Raw genomic sequence first — 21,229 nt, forward strand, 5'->3', positions numbered from 1 at the left:
TGAGTGATTGATTTTCAAATTGCAGTCAGAGTGGTCCCTTTTCGGGAGGTAGGCCCCCGCTGGTAGAGTCGAAGAGACGGTCCTGCGTGGGTGAGCTCGTCAAGGATAGGGCCGCGGATTAGCGACCCTTCGGAGGGTGTACCACACCCATCCTGGAAGTACCTGCTCCTTGGGCCCAATAAACGCATTTTAACATTTTCGCCGCATGTGAGGAGTAGGTTTTCGGAGATTGAACAGCAGCGAAAGGGTTAAAGTGAACTTTTGGATTATTCGTGTTTTCCAATTATTCATGCCGCCTCTCCCCATCAATAGCCCGGATAATCGGTAGCATGCTGTAATTGCAGAAAATTAATCAATTACAATAATCAATTAACATAAGTTAAATGAATATTGAATTCCTAGCAAAGCCAAGTGTTGAGAACTCAATTGAAAAATTATTTTCCAACACCTCTACCATGAATTCATAAGCCTGAAGACAAAACAGGGCCTTACTAATTGTCATCCTCACATCTCAACATATAATTGAAAACATTTATAACACAGTGCTGTTGAAAAAATACCAAGACAGAAGATAATAGTGATTAATGGTTTCCGTATTGCTGTGTAACAGAATAATGCATGTCAAGTCAAATATTGGGGATGTTCATGAGCAATAGAAGTTGAACATTGAAAATGAATTACATCACAATCAGTACAAAACTAAGGAATAGCTGGAAGCAATTTGGATTGAGCTATAGCCAAATATCAAATTGAGGATAGTATTGACAATCCATAATAAAAGATGGGAAAACACGAGTGGATGATTACGAGAGACTGAAGAGCCATTCATGATGGTTTTATCTGAGATTTGGTTTCCATTGCATGCTTTTGTCTGCATATTTTATGCCCATTCCTTGAGAAACCAGTTTTTTTTGGATGGGGAAGGCTAGGAAAGGTCGAATACAGGAAGGTAGGAGAGGGAGAACGCACAAGTGGCAGTGAGGATTGGCTAGGGAAGTGATACGCAGAAAACCCACCCAACGGGCAATGGAACACCAAATAATCGAGGCTCCACTACGTGCTTCTGCACCATAGTTTACAAAATACTTTCGTCTCAAGCATACTTGCTAATTGTATACAAACACATTGGCCGTATCAGTACCCTGGGTGCCACTAGTGTTGAGAAAAATAACACTTGGAAAACACAAGGACTCACACTAAAGTATTTCCATGGCACCATTGTATACAATAAGAATTCATCATATGGACAATCAACACCATGAGTTGGAGCAATAACACTAATATAGCTTTTTAGAAGGCTACTCATGTCTTTCATTGGGTGAGCATTGACACGGCTGTTGACGTTACAGAAACCAAGTCGGTTCTTGTCTTCAGCTCTGACCTGAAGGAAAAACCGAGTAGCCTTACAAGACGCTATTCGCCAGGAAAACACAAGAGAATACTCCACTAATAAAGCTCTTCATCTGAAGCTTCAACTTACAGTCCTACACCCTGCGCAATCTTTTTCAATTGTTTTTAATTGACACACAGGCCACTCTGCTAAATGCTGAGTTGGTGGTATTACATTTTTGAGAATTGAATTAATTCACTTAGCACTAGGTTTCCAAGTTATACTTAGGATTCCCACATAGAGGCCACCCACAAAATGCCACTGTCTTGCATTACTTTTGGCCAGGACTACATGTTTCATGGCCTATTATGTGTGAAATGAAGTCATCCCATGGAACTAATATTTAATCAAGCACATTAAATAAAATGGCAGCCAAAACTGTAGTCTTTCAAGCTCTAAAATATATATATATTCCCCAATTAATACTCTTTTAAAATTATGGCTTACTTAAGGTTTTTGCAATAAATTGAGCATTTGCTATTTCATAAAATATATCTTTGCCCATGAGAACAATAACAATATCATCCAAAATACTGAAAAGGATACCTTTTAATTGAGGATCTGAAATACATATTTGCAGTATTTCAAGGCAATTAACCATTCAAAAACGGATAAAATATTTTAAGCTTGCTACAAAACGAAGCTCAACGAGTATATGCTTCATTCGTAAGCATAAAAATTATTAAAGATCCCACCGATGGATGGCAACTGTTGCCAGTGAGATTCCACACTAGGAAACGGATACATATCATCGAGTTGCATGATGAGCTTAACCATGGATTGCTCAAATACAGTGAAATGAATAACGTTCTCCGTAGCTCCAGCAAAATTGCAACGTAATAACCATGAGCTATCATAATAAAAAATAATGTTATGGCACTAATTATGCAAATTAATTCATTAAAGCTTCAGACCTAGGTCAACATTGTACCATCATTTGAAACATACACCTGCCTTGATCTTAAATTGTTACTCTTTGGGAAAAACTCTACAGTTTAAAAATACTAAGAAACATATTTAAGCACAATTATTAGGTACAAAGAATATGATCAAAAATGTTTTCTCTCATTCAGAACAGTACAAACATTTTAAAATGTTATAAAATATGGATACCAAAATAAATTAGTACCAATAATACATTATATAAAATTTCAAACAAATCCACACAAATAAAAACCAGTCTCTTAAACATGTATTAGAGATTTGCTCATTGTTCCAACTGCTCATTACATGAAATATTTTGACATTCCGTTTTGACTCTTCCCGATCTCACCAATCACGTACGCATACAAACACTTTCATTTGGGATTATTTTAAAAAGTATAATTCCATCACTTGACCATTCATATTAATGCAAAGCTAAGAGAAATAAATAAGTGAGTACAAGTGATCTTCTCATTAACTGTGCATACTTCCAAAAGACATCACAAATAAAACTGTGCCATGCCTGGATTTTTCACGAGAGACTCACAGGCAGTGAAATGCTTTCGCCATGCCTCTCCAAAGATTCACCCTCCGCAAGTGCTGGAATCGATCAATTGCCATATTTTATAATCACGATCTGCACACCACTTACACTTTAGCACTCCTCTTCAGTTAAATGATGCAAATCTACATAGTTTACAATGGCACGGTGCAAAAATTCATACTGAGCCTGAAAGAAGGAAAATTTTTGATTAGTAACCTGTGTACTAGAGCCTGAAAAAAATAAATCATACTTCCCTCAACTATGGGGTAATCATCCATGATTGTAAGTACTTAAAAATGTAAACAAAACTTCTCAAAGTTCACAAACAGTAAGGCATCCACAGAATATAAGCTTTACAAGATTCTTGGCTTTTCAAGTAATGAGTTCCAGTTTATTAATAGTAATGAAATGAGGAATGAATAACTGATATCACCAGAATGGTTGATTCTTCAATTGGAATGTCATCTTTAATTCAAAACTTTTAACTTCTACATTCAAACTTTCTTATTTAGTCTTCACAGAACTCAGTAAAAAAGGTCACTACAAATAACATGGTATGGAAACTGGGCTCTACCTATAGCAACTATACCATATTTGTCTGAATATAGTCCCCCCTTTTTTTCCGAAAATGCCCATGGTAAAAGTAAAGGGGGGACTATATTCAAACGCATTTTCTTTAATTTTTTCCTGAATCTCAAGCCTCAAAATTAGGGGGTGGACTATATTCAGAGAAATACGGTAAATAGCTACATTTCTCATGTTTACAACACTCCTTCATCACCATTTAAAATCCACATTCATGTACTTAACAGTTTGTCGCTTTACTTTGTAAATTCATAAAATAGGAAATGAAAATCAACTTGATAAATAGATTAGGGATGAGTCGATTCCACTTTTTTTCGATTCCGATTCCAGTTCCGATTCCTTCAAATCGATTCCCGATTCTCGATTCCGATTCCATCGATTCTTACTCCTTCTAACAGGTGGTATTTTGATTTATCTGTAGCATTGCTGTCATTAAAATTTAAGAATTGAATGGAATAAAATAACTAGGGATGGACGGATCCAGGATTTTTGGAACCAGATCTTTCGAATCGGATATTTTCGAATCCAAATGCATTTTCAAATTCCTGCCATTAAACAAATTCATTATTCAAGTTTATTCTGGGTACATACAATCAATGGAATGCTTTTTAGATTTTCATACACATTTTAATATTTTTATATATTAAAAATTATTTTATGGGCTTTCAAGTTGTTTTTTAAAAACATCTTTACATACTCAGGGCCTAAACTGTTACGCTTGGGTTTGGAAATGAAAATAGGAAAAATCTTAGGATGAACCACTGACCAGTGGCATAGCGAGAGGACCCCCAATAATTTAAAAGCACAATTACTTTCCTTCTTAAAAGGAAACAAAATATTTAAAAATCATGAATTTACAAAAATGAAAAAAATGAATATTTGAAAAATGAAGTTTTTTCAATCATGAAGGGTGTTAAAATTAGTTTGAAACACTCTTCTTTGTACCCTGTTGTTTAAAAATTTCCCCCCCTGGTTTTGGACCCCCCCCTTAACAAATTTCCTGGCTATCGCCCTACCATCGACTGAATTCAAATTTTCCGCACGCACGTTTCCCCCGAATTTTACTGTCTCATCGCAGTAAACGACAAAAGCGACGGCGTATCGCATGCGACGGCGCGCCGTCGCATGCGATACGCCGCCGAAGAAGAGAATCGGAACTCTTTCCATCCTGATGGGGCGTTGCATTCACTGAAGCTATTATTTAAAATTTCGGTCCAGATCCGATGTCTTCCGCGACTTTGGATCCGATGTATCCGATGAAGGGCAATATCCACGGATATTTGTATCCGAGGTATCCGATCCGACCATCCCTAAGAATAGCAATAGCCGCGGTGGCTAAACAATAATGTAGCGTTCATTGCGTCCATACATACCAGAGCAGCCTGGCGGGTGCGCGGTGGCGGCCGAACGCAAACTGTCGAGTCCGCCCGGAGGCCGCGGCGGCTTATGCCAAGCAAGTATCAACTTTCTCAATGGTTGCATTGATGAAACTGGGATATACAAACGCGAATGTGTCTAAATTTTTTATTATTGACGCAGACGCGTGTTAGTCTAAAAAAGATACATATACATATAAAAAAACCGTTCTCAGCGCGTATTTATAAGAAACTTTTTTTCACAGGAAAACTCGCTCTCTGCACATTTTTATTATCATCAGACTTTAAATATCATTCAAAAATAAAAGAATATATTTCGATCTATTATACTTTAAAATTGGAGGTCCAGATGAATTCTCCGAATGTGATTCATAATCGCAATAATTTGATTTGCCGTGATCAGCGGTTAATAAAAGAACGGAAAACGCATGCATTGCTTCCCAATCCCGTGGTTTCCAATTTTTTTTCTCTGGAAGTTGCTCATGAACATGCGCCATTTCAGGGTTTGTCGCTCTTGCCAACATTTTCATGTTTCCGAGGCCTCTTAGGCATGTTCGTCGCAGCACCCGCGTGTCGGGCATATCCTCCGCGCGGGCAAGGCTGACACCGCGGCCGCTTAGGTGTGTGGCAGCCTTTATGTCTCAAGCTTATCGTCTATGCTCAAAACATTTATCTTTCTGGAATCGATGGAATCGGAATCGACCTTAGGCGATCGATTCTCGATTCCGATTCCGTGCCCGAGAATCGGTGGAATCGAGAATCGACATTTGGAATCGACTCATCCCTAAAATAGATAACAGTGTCGAATTCATGGTCAGAAATAAGGTGCTATTGTGGAACACACTAAGTGAATTTTATCCCACCAATTAGATGGATAGTAGTAGGCAAGGAATGAGGAGAAAGATCTTGACAATGGGGTCTAGACATAGTTTACAGGCAGCTGAAGGAGGAAGGGAAGGCTGGGAGCTGGTATAGTAAGACCTCCATACAATAAATTTGATGGAATGGGGAAAAATACAACTCCGCTGTCAAGGGATATATTTAAGGAGGCAATTTTTGGGTGGTATTTTAGTGGAAAAGACCTTCATACTTGGCCCAATGCATGGTTTATGGACAGCTAAAAGGGAGGAAGTGTGGTAGCTGGTACAGTAAGTCCTCCACATCAGAAATTCGATGGTATGGGAAAGAATAGAGGATAGAGGCCTTTGAAATGTGGTGCTACAGAAGAATGATGAAAATCAAATGGATCGATGGAGTTAGTAACGAGGAAGTCCTAAGAAGGGTAGGAGAGAAGAGAAGCCTCATGAAAACCTTAATAAGAAGACGGAACAACCTTATAGGCCTCATCTTGAGACATGATGGCCTGATGAAGACAATCGTCGAGGGACAAGTGGAAGGCAAGAATGGAAAAGGAAGACCTCGGACAAAATATATGGAACAAGTAAAGAGAGATGTGAAAGAGAAGAAATACGTAGGAGTGAAAAGATTAGCTGATAGGACAACTGAGTGGAGAGCTGCGTCAAACCAATCCTAGGATTGTTGACCAGTGATGATGATGATGATGATGATGATGATGATGATGATGATGGGGAAGAATGCCTCTTCGTTACAAGGGAATTCATTGTATGTACAGCAGACTCCCGATTATCTGGCTGCAGTTTATCTGGGTTGCGGATTATCCGTGCATGAGTTTATGGTCCTTCAAAGTTTTCAGTGATCTTTATAAAAAAATAAAATCAGATGCGAAAGCACCAAGATAATTGCATTTGTAAATACAATGCTCAACTGGCTAATTATTTCTATTAGAATCCCCTTCTTAGAGTGGAATTATTTTATTTACTTGCTGACAAGGAATGCTACCCGTTTACTTCGGCAACTTTACAACAGATGTCTGCTCTAGCATTGCAGACGACGATCAGCAGTGGGAAAAATCTCTTGATTAATTTTAGAAGATTCTTCATTGGTTAATCATTCAGAAATTCAGAGGAATGTTACTTATGATCTACAATTGTATATTTTCTATTGAAAACATGCAATTATTACCTCGCGTGCAATTGAATACGGCCCAAGGGAATCAGAGATTTTGGTCGCACTCAGCATGTTTACACTGTTACCAGTCAAGGTCAAACTGGAGAGGCATGGAATAGTAGAATTGAAAGCAGCAGGGGAAGTGGAAGTAGAGGTAGCATGAGTCATAGCCAGGCACTCGCCTGCATAGATATTTTGACTTAAGCCCTGGTTTCCTATAACCGCTACTGCATGATGGCATAATTGCGTGCACGATGGTGTAATTGTGCGCCCAATGCCTTCATGGGAGTTCCCTGCTCCTCTTTTCCATGCATCATGGTGTAGTATCGGGCTCAAGTATTACGGGTCCGCATCCTGCAGCAGTTGCATCCAGGGCACCTAGTGCGAGACGCGACTACTTGGCATGGTGCCTGTCAGTGTATTTTCTGATGTCACGCATTGGTTTCGAAGCATTTGTGCAAGCCACTTTTCTGAAATCCTGATCACACAGCCACGGATGTGTGGTTTTCGAAACCAGGCCTTACATGGAGCATTAATAATATGAGTACAACCATATTTTCGCCAATAAAAATATCGCGAACTGGCAAAGAAAGCTCTCAATGAGTCCAGGAAGCACTCTAAAATAACGGAATACAGTAGACTCTCGTTAATACGAACAACGTTATTACGAAGTTCTCGTTATTATGAAGCAATTCATTGGTCCCAACGAAAAGGCCTATCCAATCTATAGTAAAGGAAACGTTATTACGAAATTTTCGTTATTACGATATTACGAACCTCAGTCCTGGTCCCAGCGATTACAAAATGAACTTAATTACGAAGTGCCACGAAATCGCAACAGCATTTACGTGGATATACACTTCCCTACATTATCATCATTGACCTACGTTTAAGTTCTCTTCTTGTACTGTGTCCGAGAGCGTCAATTTTGGTTCTTCCTTCAGCAGGAGATACTTCAATATGCACTTAACATCATAAAATAAGCTTCATTCCTGTGGAATTATGGTTACCCACTCATTAGTGCTTGTAAATTGGACGTACAGTCAGTCCTCTTCCTATTGGATTTACGAAATTTCAGAGATACAAATATTCGAAAAATTCAAGTGCCAGAAATTTCAAATTTGGCACCTTTGGAGTTTGTCGTTGCGACACTACGTAGCGTATAGGAACTTGCACTTTGGGCATAATCTGAACAAAGTATCATTTACTCTGGTGTGAAGTCAGGAACTGCTCAGCGTTTCGCCCATTCTTTCTTCACGCAGACAGCAATTTTTTTCGGCCCCAGCTACGTTGCAAGCTAGATCAGTTCGTCACAATCATGAGTTAATGCAAGATTGTGATGCAGTGTTGTATTCCGCAGGATAACCACTCTCCTCAATGCCTTGTATCGGTTTATCAACTCACGAGCAAAGTATGCAAAGCATCTTCTTCGTATATAGGACTTGCGCATAATTTAATCGTGCGTATTATACACTTGACTCTGAAGATTATACATGCGGGATATTGAAGACACAAGAAATTTTGACAGTGTGTTTTTTTTCTTTCGATGATTCTTAAAAGAAATGTTCATACAAACTTCGTTATTCCGAGCCTCCGGTTTTTCGGTCTTGTGAACTTTGTAATAACAAGAGTCTACTGTAACTGTAAAAGTAATAATATATTGTTTGTTTTACGTTAATTATGAACATTACAAGGCATTACAGTGAAATTTTGGGTTATCCGTGTTTTCCAATTACTCATGCCGTCTCTCCCCATCATTAGCCCGGATAATCGAGTGTGTGCTGCAAATGTAGGTGATTTGTGGGTTGCATCGTTACAGGATGAACAAAACCATTCAAGTTGTTTCAAGACAAATGTAGTAGCTGCACACCTACATGAGACACAATGATGTACATGGATGCAGGTTTCTACCAGCCATGAGCAAAAATATTGGATCATTATTTATCAATTTCCAGGTGATTGGTAACATGTAGCAACAATTACAGTAAGGATTACAGAACTCATGTAGGTGAACCAAACTTTTAGCAGAGCCACAAATTTTTCAAAAAATGCTCAAAGAAAAGTAATGGAAAGCATCAAGGTTGTTTTGGACAGCTGAAATTATTCCCTCATCATTAAAATCATAATAAATTGAATAATTTTTGCTCAAGAGAATATAATTTGTGATATCGCATTTTACCACATTACTTTTTTAAACAGCTCTGCTTTATTTAAGTTTAGTTTATTATATATAACTTTCTTTTAGTTTATCTAACTTAAAAGATGCTTTGTGGACAGGTCACTAAGTTAAAACCATTGAAAGAATGGCCCTGTGACAAATTATGACTATTTTATAGTTATTTCAGGCAAGTCAAAAGCTCTACATCCCACACCATAACCACAAAGAAATGATCAACTGGATAACACACTGATACATAAATATGTACACATAAATAAAAAAAATAAAATCGCTACTTACAAAAGTTTGCAGCATTCCATGCCGCTGAGATCTAAGCTTACGAGTTGCAGTAAAAATATCAACTCGTTTTTCCGTGCGCATCTGTTGTACCAGGATACTGAGAGCAACAAAAATTGAGCTTCTTTCAGCACCACAACTGTGGAAGAAATCATCATTAAACATAAAGGCTTCTGTTAACCTAGAATTAACGAAAAAGCATTTCCCTTCGTTAATAGACCTCTAATGGGAAAAACATTCATTCATAATCAAGGCTATAAAAATTAATGCAGGATACATTTCAAAGGAAGCTATATTTTCCAAAGGAAGGCCTCAACACTAAGTAAAACAAAATGGAACCTCCAAAATCAAATAATGAGCATTCAAAAAAGAAGTTAACTGCTAAGTTGTTGATATAGATGGAATAACTATGTTCCAATATGGCTGCGCAACTGTCTTTGGGCCACATCACATGCTGCTCGGCAGCAGACAGACTGACCATCATCTCACTCGTTTTCTCCAGTTTAAGATTACGTAACTAACAAAAATTCTATGCAATTTTCTCATAGTTACCATTAACAAGCCTTCTGATGTTCATTCACCACTTCTTGTTTCATCACTTCACAATTATTTATTTAACTTCCCAATTTATCACTTTCAAAAATGCAGTTTTCACTGAATTGTCCTATATTTACGCATAGTGATCAAGGGTAATTAATTCATAACAAGCTTTAAAAACTAAGAAAATATGCGATTCTAAGTAGAATTCATCTACAATTGTATTTTCAATGATTGTTCAATATCGTCAAGGCCTTCTTTTAACTGGTACAATCACCAAAGATGCTAACTGTCATCTGTGCCCATTGTGTGTCCCTTACGTTAGAGCACAGACACAGGGTTTTCCCATTATTCAATATAAATTATTATCCTGGGGTTACATATTACCTGCAATGGACAGTGATAGGCCCTGTTCCACCATTTGATTCCTGATGTGACTGTGTTTGATCAACCAGCTCTATGAGACCTCTGGTTACTTCTGGCACTTCACCTTCAACGGTGGGCCATCCATTGTACTGAAACTGGGTCACAATGAAGTTCTCATCAGTCTGAAAATAAACAACACAAATGCTTTACTGCCTTGAAGGAAAGGAAAATTTTGCCTTAAGTCAAAGTAGGCATCACCCATACCTTACTGTTTGTGACGCTGAATTCCCTTCTCGTATAATATGGACAGCTTTCACTCTGGATGTACTTGACCTTAATGTGATCGTGACTGACCTCATCATCAGGCCAATATCGCAAACACTTTTTAGGACCCTCTCCCAGCTATATTAGAAGAAACAAAGACATGACAGCGTTTACATGAAATCTAGGCCACAAAGTCAACAGCACAAATAGGTAAAATTAAAAACAAATGGAGTTTAATAACAAACCAGTAATATCAATGGTATTGAAACATTTTACAAGGCAATAAATGTAAAAGCATAATGAAAAATACACTAGAATGACCATGAGAAACAAATCAACCATGAAAGGTATCAAACCTCAGACCATTGACCCACCAAGTCAAATGCAATTACATACATTTTTTCTCTGACACCAGAGGAAACTTTAGAGATTTCAAGGCAAATTTTACCAATTGATGTCTATTACAGATAGTAGTATAAGGGAAATTAACCTACTAAGAGATACAACCTAAACCTTATACTATATCAATGGTAGAACTGAACCAAACAGAATATGCTTAGTTTTATACACCTATTAAAATACATATTTCTCCTTAGCTAAGCTAACACAAAATGAATATGAATAGGATGCATTCAAAGATTGGAAATAAGTAAGAAATGATATATGGGTACCATAACACCAGAATAACACAGAAATCTCAAGACAAAAATTTTTTTCCCCAAGAAAAATAGTGTTTTTAAGCTAAAGATAATTCACTACATAATCATTGAAACAAAGCATCGAAATAGGAATAGAATGTACTATAGTATAATGAGAATATCAGTAGTATAATAGGAACACTACTAATACCAAAGAATCTCACCGCAAAAGTCTACACTTCAAAATACTACTGATATGTCAAAACATAAAATTACAATTTTTTAGCACTACTACCCACACAAAGTATAAATGCACTGAATAATGAGTAAATTTACTGTCATGGAAGCATTGGTACAGTTGCTTAACTATTCCAGTAATGAAGTCTCACAAATAGATATTTCAAGATTTACATTCCCCAATGCAGATCGTCACAATTATAATTAATAAAGAAATAGGAAACTGGGCCTCATTTCGACCTTTGAATGAAAATCTATTTCACTGAAAAATTCTGCCATCATTATTTTATGCAAGATGAATGCCCACTTCAGCACATAATGGCATACATTTGAGTCCACAGCACAAGAAATTAGAAGTCTTTTCATTATTACCACAGTTAGAAAGTATTAGTTTTCGAAATTCCTTTTCATTCCTTTACAAAAATATCTATCTACACAACCACTCACAGCCGCACTCAATCATCATTCACCATCACTCATGCAACCACGGAAAAAATTACACCATTGCACTAACTTACATCAGAAAGCATAACCAGAGTCGTGATCCCTTGTTCGGATATCATTCTCCAAAAATCTGCAATCGTAACCTCCAATGGATCTTGAGTTATGATAAAAGATTCAGAGTTGTCATAGCCCTATGGATGAAATCAATTCATTCAAATAACAATCAAAAGGTATCAAGAGCAACAGAATCATAGATAAAATAGAGAAATACAAAGCTACACCACACTTACCTCAATGAAGGAGGCATTTATGTAAGTGGAATGTTCACGCCCTGGTACAGGAGTCAAAATTACCCTATTCCTATCATAAGGAATCACAAGCTCGCTCCTGTTTTTCATTTTATTCTCTTCACCACCACCGACAGAAAATGACTTCCGATCTTCTATAACTCTGCTAATTTTCTGTGAATTGAAAGATATGTCATGTTTCTGAAAATAATAATCACACAAAAAAATAAAACAAGGAGGCCACTCTAGTTTCAATATGATTTTCCCAAGCTTTTACAGAATTTCCATGATATCATTCAAATTGATCTAACAGTTTCATAGCATGCGCCTAACCAAATATCTTTAGAGCTGATAAAAATGAGGCCAAGTTAATCAAATATTAACCTTAAAATAAATTAAGCAAAGTTACCATAGTAAAAACATTTTAACTCTTAAGTCACCATTCAAACGTTCCTTTTTCCTCTCCATTATCGATGTCTCTTGATGACGTAGCAATCAAGCTGGGCTTATCCAATGGATTCAGATTGTATTTAAAAAAGAAAGAAATCCTATTCCTTTCCTGTTTCCTTTTCATGCTGATTTTCTTAGCAGATCAGCATCGATCATCGATCAGATCACATCTCATTGATCGATCGTGATTTGTCAGGATATCAACGGAGAGGAAAAAGGATTGTGTGAACAGTGACTTATGGAGCACCTTCTGAATGGAATGGAAATGGAATGTTCAAATATTGAAGATATGCCTGCGTATAAGAGGATGTGGAAACATTTTCAACTGAATTTCATAGCCAACATGATTTACGAAAACAATATTTTAAATTCATTTTCCCTGATATTGCTTTGACCGCATTTGGAGGAGGCGACTAACAGCTAAGGTCATTTGGGGCATAAGGGAAGGGACAGAATGGTAGAGAGAAACACAGCATGGGTATTAGCCAACTCTTAACCCTTTCGAGATGGCGGAGTTTTCGTCTTAGCATGACTGCTGTACTGAGCCCCAAAAGACTCTTCTGTCTCGTGGTATGGAGCATTTTTGGTGGACATTCGTAAAGAAGGGTCTCCCAGATAATCACACGCTTTCAGCTCCAACCTTTTTCGACCCCTCCCAGCGAGGACTCCGCATTATCTCGGACTCCAAGGGTAGTTGTGCTCCCTCCTTTCCGGGTTTACGGCCATACCTGTGGCATTGGTTCGTGGTCAACTTATGGATTGCTTATTTGTATTTGGCATATCGATAATTGTTGCTTGCATGTAAACTGCAGACTTTGAATCGAATTCCTCATTTTTTTGTGAGGATTGTCAAATTTTAAACGAAGTTCTAAGGTCAATATTAACGCATTTAATGCAGCAACAATTTCCTCGTTGATGTTCACACAGAACTCGAGATATATGTTAATATTTATCGTAGAATTTCGTTTAAAATTTGTAAACACTGCTCAAAAGACAAATGATTCAATTATTAGTTTATTTTTCTTGAGAAATGAACAAATATTTATTTTGAAAACTGACTGGATAAACAATTGAATGACCGCTGTCCCTTACCGCTAAAAGGAGTAATAAAAGACGAGGGGTCAGGGTACCTGCTCCCGCATTCCAAGGTTAAAACCTAAACCCTGCAGCCTTTACCATAGCAATGGATTTACAATGGATTTGGTGCTCTACCTGAAGTGCCTACCGACAAAGCAGTCATTGGCCAGCAGTCCCAAAGAGACCTCTGCCACCACCGGGATTTGAACCCAGACCCACAGGGTAGGAAGCCTAACCACCCCACCAACCCGATCCCTGATATCCCATGACTTTCCAAACACAATGAAATTCACTGGCTTTCTACATTCACCATAAGAATGGCCTCAGCTAACAGGGTATTTTACTTACCTCAAAGTCTTCCTCCATCTGACATTTCTCCTTCCCGTTTTCTCTCAGCCGCAATCTCTCCACTGCAGACTTCAGCTTGGATATCTTCAGTTCAGTGTCCCCAAACTGAGCCACTTCCATAAGTGCTCGGTACACAAAAATGTACTGTTTCTGCAAATAAAGAACAAACAAAAGCTAATTATCAGAACACAAATACTCCTTAGCACACATTGAGAAATAAAATGAAGCAAGTACCACAAGCAAAATTCTAAAATGGATTTTCATGACAATGGTGCAGAAATTAAGTACTGATTTTACGAATCACAGTTAAACCTCTATGCAGTGAACCTCTTTACATTGTTAACTTTCATACCTCATACCACCCCTACGGTCCCATCAGATTTACATGTAAATTTATAGGCAAACCTCTATATAGTGAACCTCTTTATCTTGTAAAACCTCCACTTATCATACCAAGAAGATACCCCTGAGACAGCCTAACTACCTCCGCAAATCGCACTGAGACAACTAGAGACCATTAATGCAGCCGCGATTACGTACATGGAATGACATTTTCAGCGATAAATGTTTCATGCTTATTTTTTTTTCTTTTACACCTTTGATGTACTGTGATTTTCACATTAACCATTAGTTGTGGCCATTTTGTTCCATATGAGAGCATACCTAACAGTAAATAAGAAAAAACGTATCAAACTATCCTAATAATTTTAAGTGACTGTTGAATTAAGAGCGCTCACATTGTTTTCTTTCGAATCATGGTAAAAATCATGCAGTAGCGCTCGCTTTCTGTTATTATTAATTAATATATATATGTTCACCAATGCATGCATGTTTGTTTAAACACATAAATATAATCGTTTAAAAGACAGTTATGCCTTTCATTTCCGAAGGTTATGAAAAAATTGTGCCTATCACTAAAACCTCTCAATAGCGAACCTCCATGCATCAAATTGCCCAAATTTTGGTCCTCTGGATTACGATGTACAGAGGTTTTACTGTATAAAGATAAATTAACCCTAGTACGGGCAAGGTGAGTCTCTTGGACTCATCGCATCACATTTTTGAGAATTTTATTATGTTATTGAAATGTCAGCATGTTGTAATTTTTTTACTTCTTCTAATTGTATACAGTGCAGCCTCGATATAACGACACCCCACGGTGCACTAATAAACACTCGCTATAGCGAATTGTCGCTTTACCGGAGGTGGAGCAAATAATAGCCAATATACCTGTTGCGAACAGATATACAGGAACAGGAGTGGTGCGGCGACAGATAAGCATCTATCCGATAAACGTAAGCATAAATCCAGACGAAAGGCGATGTTTTTTTGCATCACTAAATTTCCTTACTCAAATAACGACTAACTATTCAAACAATTCATTACCGCCGCACTGAATAAAAATCATGCAAAGCATTGTTTCGTCAATCATTATATTTATCGAACGACAGTTTACCACATAAATTTGAGACTGAGCACTCCATTAACTTCATTTCTAACAGATCGCTAGCAATTACAGAGGTTAAGGAGTCTTGATGAAAGTCTTCCGGCGGTGAAACCCTCGCTATGGCGAGAGCCAACAGCGAAAGGGTCTCGTAAAAACGAATTTTTTAACACGCCTATTATAGGGTCAATTGACGGTGCATCGGCTATCTCTCGTAATAGCGGGGGTGTCGCTATAGCCCGTACTCGCTTTAACGAGGTTCCACTGTATTTCCTATAAATTAGAGTAATTCAAACTTCTTTCGGAATGAAAGTAACTTAGAAATAATTTTTTTCCCAGAATTCCCACAAATCCGGGCAAGGTGAGTCTGTTTGCACGAAATGTAAAAAGTATTGTGCATTTTACAAATATTTGGTTTGAATTGTCAAAATATAGCCAAAAATTATCACTGTGTACATGTAACGATAAATATTTGGTGCTTTATGTAGTGAAAACAGAAAGAATTAGTCAAAAGTTCACTGTACTCGCTGTTTGACTAAGTATGAAATTAATAAGTAATGTAAAACTTTTGTTGAACAAAAATAACCAAATTTATGTTAAATGATTCTATAGTGCACAATATGTACAAATGGATGTGAAAAGTAATATTTTTCACTGTTTAATAGTTTAAATTAAAAGCAAAAGTTAAAAGAGTCATTGGACTCACCTTGCCCGATTACGTCAGAAAAATATGTTTCCCGTATTAGGGTTAACAAACAGGAATTCAAACATCAATACATGCCCAGAGCAAGGTGACAGATTCAGCAACAGACATTTTGGCACTGTTTAACCAGTTGAATGTCACAATGCTAATACAAGAACAAATTTTTAACAAAAGGAAGATATGAACAAGACTAACCAATGACTGGACCAAGAAATTTCTCTGGTGCCTGAGATCACAAACTGTGTTGAATATTGACACTTGGCCTTCATCCTCCAGTTGCTGAAGCAGGGAATCAAGGGCAACCAATGTGCCAGTTCGGCCCACACCCGCACTGTTCAAAAAGAGAAAAAGCTTGTGCATAACAATACGCAAACTTAAAGACCAGTAGAGCAACTACAGTTCACTCTCTGCCAAATAAAGCTTACAAAAGATTGGAACAGAAGAAACAAAACAGTAATTTAAAACTCAGGTAACACAGTACATGATGAATAAAAATTATACACAAGGATTAAGCAATTTTTTTCCGAACACGATCACAATACTTCAAAGTACTTAACTCTTAGACTAGCTCAACATATTGCTAATAAGATACTACTGATGCAGCATCCTATGTAACTGTCAAAATTTTCTATGGATAAATATCTGAATAAGCATAAAAAAAGTACCCAAAACAAAGACCGCCTAATTTTTACCTGTCTGATTTGAACTTAAGATCACTCACACTGTGTTTTCAGTTTGATTTAATAACTGTTCATGTTCATAAAGGCTTATTTTAGAGCTCTGTGAACAAATAATTTTCAACTTGGGTAGAGCTTGAGACGATTTGGACGATAGCTTGTGATTTTTGAGTCTACTTTACTTTTTTTAATGAACAATTACATTCCATAACCCTTTTACTACCAGTGTGGCAATATAACAACCTTTGCTGATTGTTGGAAGACGGCCACGAGCCAACATATTGGCTAGACTTTTTTTCATTTACTTTACTTTATGATTGCGGCTGTTTCACCGGCATCTCATTAATAACGTTTATAGCTCTAAGCTCTAATTATATCTTTAGTATTTGGAAAAAATCTAGATGCATTCTATAAAATTAAGTACTTATAATTATTTAAAATCTGAAATCTTACAAATTTCAGAAGATAGCCTTGGAAGTCTTTGCAAATCCCACATGAAACGGGCTGGCAGTAAAAAGGTTAAACCTAATTCCATATCAACTTTCAACTTGACATCAATGAATAAAATATACCAAACTACCTAACATTGTATCCAATTCAACTATTTTTTTTTTTCAAAATAACATGGTTAGATGATTATAGAGTGGATGTAGTGTGCAGTGGATGATAATAGTGCGGATGTAGAAATGGGCAGTTTTAATGAAAGACCACATGATTCACTACTGCGCTACAACTATATGCACTAGCCTTGGGAACTGCGATAATACCATTTATTCACCAAAAAGTGATATTTTTAGAAAAACACATATTGTGCATTATACACGGAGTTTCCTGTTCAAGCATACTCCATTAGCCCTCTGCTCTAGTAACAAACTTAAAAATCAGTTAACTCAAAAGTTTACAACTTCATTGCCTACAGTCTTTAAAAGTGATTTCATTTCTACATTTTAACCAAAGAAAAGCTTGTCCAAAGTATATTTTCAGCCCTTTTTCTAGATATTATTTTGAACCAGGAAAAGAGACTTGCAGATGCTTCAAGCACTCGGTGCCATCATTACATTTTTAGCATTTCACACTCTTGAATTCTTATTATTTTGCTGTATATTTAAATTTAGAAAAAGCTCATTTTTAAATACCAACCATTCACACTATCACAATCAATGGTATATTCTAAAACCAATATGAACAACTACATCGATTCACTCTCACAATCATAGCTAAATAGATAATGCATCATATTTTTATCAATTCAATTCCAAAAGTTTAATTTTGTACCTTTCATCAAACATTAATTGCTGGCAATTTTGTGCCGTAACTTTTGCTCGGTAATGGGAGAAGGTTCGCATCATCGTTACTGCCCACGACCAGATTCAATAAATTTTGTGCCATTGTCAAGTGGCCTGACCTGATTTCACCTGACAATAATATCAAACGTACTGAACTGACCGTGGAAGGAAAATTGAAGTATTTGCGGAAAATTTCAGTAAATTTTAACTTCCAGTCATCTCCGAGAAATTTCTGCAACAGGCTGCTTATTTCGAAAAAATTCAGCAATGAAGCAATTAAATTTAAAATTACTGCTGGCCACGCGTGCTCTCTGACAATAAAAAATACTATTATCAAGGAATACACCAGTTTTTTATCAACCACCGCCTTTCACTCAACCACTTTTTCATAACTTAACTGAGTTTTGAAAAAGTGGTCGAGTAAAACATTTTTCTTAACTCTGGAATTGGAATTCTAGTTGTTCGCACACCTCTGGCTAATAATATTTTCAAGTTCATTTCCTGAAATACTTAAAGGGATATCGAAAATAGTCTCGACAATTTAAACCAATTCCATTATTATTACCTGCAATGAACAAGAATGGGACCCTTCTCCAATGAATAGGCTTCATTCATTCTCTTAATAAATTTCAAAATCCCTGAAGGATGCTCCGGCGCCATGAAATCCTTCCACACCAGGAAATGGTACTGAATAATACTCCTCTCCTCTTTTTCTTTATCCGCAAAGGTCCTTGTCATCTTCAGCTCTCTAATAATGTAGTCTGAAAGTAAAAAAAATTAAAATTAATAATTGATCCCACTACCGACCGACTTATGTTCATTCACAGAGTTCTTCGAAATTTTTCTATACATGATACACCATGTTTCTCCGTATATAGTCCCCCCTCCGAATATAGCCCCCCCCCCTAATTTTGAGGCTTCAGTTTCGGGAAAAGTTAAAAAAATGCGTTTTAATATAGTCCCCCCTTTACTTTTACCATGGGCATTTTTAGAAAAAAAGGGGGGACCATATTCAGACATATACGGTAATCACAGTGCCTTGCTGCATCGAGCTGAACTCGACACTGGACATGATGCTAGCACTAGGTCTGTCGAGCCAGCCTCAACATTGGACTGCAAAGGGTTAAGATATGCAGAGAAATAATAATTAAAACAATAATTAATTGAATAATTAAAAAGCTCTACCATAGCTCTCAGCCAACTCCCTCGAGACAATGAAGCTGGCGATAGTTAACAGAAGGATGAAGAGTTCATGTTCAGTAACTTCAGAGTTGTTATGCATAAATTTGAATTGTAATGCTCGGTTACAATTTACTGATCGATTATCGATAGATTGATCTATATCAACGCAAAATGTAAATGCATTAATAATGGAAATACTCTAATTTCTGAGCTATAATAACTTGAAGAAGGTGTGATTTTCAATAAACATCAGCTATAACAAGTTAGCATTACAAGGAGAGAATTTCCAAAGTTATTCAGCAATCATTGTAACAATTTACAAAACCTGCCTAATCCCCCAGAGCATGTTGTATCAATTTTGGGACGAGTTAGAGTAAAACAACAAAATTAGCTGTAAAAGGATACTTCTTACCTACCTTCAATTTTGAACATGATTTTTACACTATGATGCAACTTATACAGTGCAACCTCGATATAACGACACCCCACGGTGTACTAATAAACACTCGCTATAGCGAATTGTCGCTTTACCGGAGGTGGAGCAAATAATAGCCAGTATACCTGTTGCGAACAGAATTACAGGAACGGAAGTGGTGCGGCGACAGATAAACATCTATCCGATAAACGTAAGCATAAATCCAGACGAAAGGCGATGTTTTTTTGCATCACTAAATTTCCTTACTTAAACAATGACTAACTATTCAAACAATTTATAAGCGCCGCACTGAATAAAAATCATGGAAAGCATTGTTTCGTCAATCATTATGACAATGCACAACCGACGAAGCCATTTTTCTATGCACTTAATTAGTTCATTTACGTGATCATTCTATTATTTTGGTATTTTCCACTGAAAATTCTAAAATTAATTGATAAAACAGTATCGCGGTTATTTAATGCCTCAAATGTTTCCATTGGTGTATGTTTATTGTTTCTGTACGTTATGCGGCAGTGAAGTGAAATAACGCATTGCATTTGTTTCTACAGGCGAAAACGGTGGAAGGTTGTATAACGTTCCCGCCTTGGAAGACTTTTTCTATCAAATAATGTAATACCTACATAATCTACGGTAAAAAGTTTGCTAAGCTTGAAAAATGATGTGATTAAAATTGCCGTTGTTGAAAAAAAGTTTCTTTTTGAGTGTTACGCTCGCAACGTATTTGAAGTAATACACCGAGTTTACCACGGCACTGCAAACGAGAGTTAGTTGTTCTGCGAGTTCTTCCAGCGGCCACCAGGGGATGCTCGGCTACCCACGTGACAAAAGAGAGCGCCAGTACGACTCCGACCACTGACGCGAATAGTTCACCCTTGTAAATCCGCAACGGAGAATAAATACGTCCATCCGGGCAATTCACACTGAGTATCATTGCTTCGTACATCCTACATCATCGCTAAGGCGCACTACCTACCTTCAGGGGCATCATTGCAAGAAATACCTCATACTGCAAGGGTTTTGTCGAGGAGTTGTATGTAAAAAAGTTCCGTTTCGTCTATGTTATATGACGCGGGGAATACTTCTAAAGATACTTGCGATCGGAGTCCTTTCTTCCACGACTTCGGGTTTACACCGCAGGCATCACCAGCAATTATGAGGGGAGATAACGCTTTGGTGCTTCGCATTAGTATAATCAACCTTCCGCACTCTTGAAATTCTCGATTCGCAATCTATCCCTGAAATAATCCGCTTTAGGCTTAGGCGTAGCCCCTTTCTCAGAAGTTCCCGCAGATTTGAGTGGGCAAAACTATCCGAACAAAGCTCCTTATAACTCTTCATCGTCTGCATTCCTTGGGCGCTTTTGTTTTTTTAATTTTGCAGAGCAAATAGGAAGAAAAATTAATTTCGACACTCTCATATTACTCCTTTATTTTTATTTTCTCACTTAGACGTGTTTGGTGTTTTTTTGGCCATGGTGACTGCCATCAAATGCTTTCTATTCACGCAACTCACGGACGTGCGGGTATGCTGCCGACTGCTTTCTGCCGT

At 37.3% G+C, this 21,229-nt stretch overlaps 1 protein-coding gene across 1 annotated transcript in view; it reads right to left on the reverse strand.

Moving 5' to 3' along the window:
• Positions 1-248: 248 nt before the first annotated feature.
• Positions 249-21,229, reverse strand: part of LOC124171043 (tyrosine-protein phosphatase 69D) — a 54,898-nt gene continuing 33,917 nt past the window's right edge. Inside the window, exons 17-25 of the mRNA XM_046550192.1 lie at positions 18,626-18,821; positions 16,293-16,428; positions 13,951-14,100; positions 12,079-12,249; positions 11,863-11,979; positions 10,470-10,607; positions 10,227-10,387; positions 9,306-9,441; positions 249-3,044 (exon numbers count right to left, since the gene is read on the reverse strand). Coding sequence (XP_046406148.1) covers positions 2,970-3,044; positions 9,306-9,441; positions 10,227-10,387; positions 10,470-10,607; positions 11,863-11,979; positions 12,079-12,249; positions 13,951-14,100; positions 16,293-16,428; positions 18,626-18,821 — 1,280 coding nt within the window. The 3' untranslated portion in view covers positions 249-2,969. The remainder of the gene's footprint in view (positions 3,045-9,305; positions 9,442-10,226; positions 10,388-10,469; positions 10,608-11,862; positions 11,980-12,078; positions 12,250-13,950; positions 14,101-16,292; positions 16,429-18,625; positions 18,822-21,229) is intronic.

This window comes from Ischnura elegans, chromosome X (assembly GCF_921293095.1).
Source record: "Ischnura elegans chromosome X, ioIscEleg1.1, whole genome shotgun sequence".
NCBI classification, from domain to species: Eukaryota; Metazoa; Arthropoda; class Insecta; order Odonata; family Coenagrionidae; genus Ischnura; species Ischnura elegans.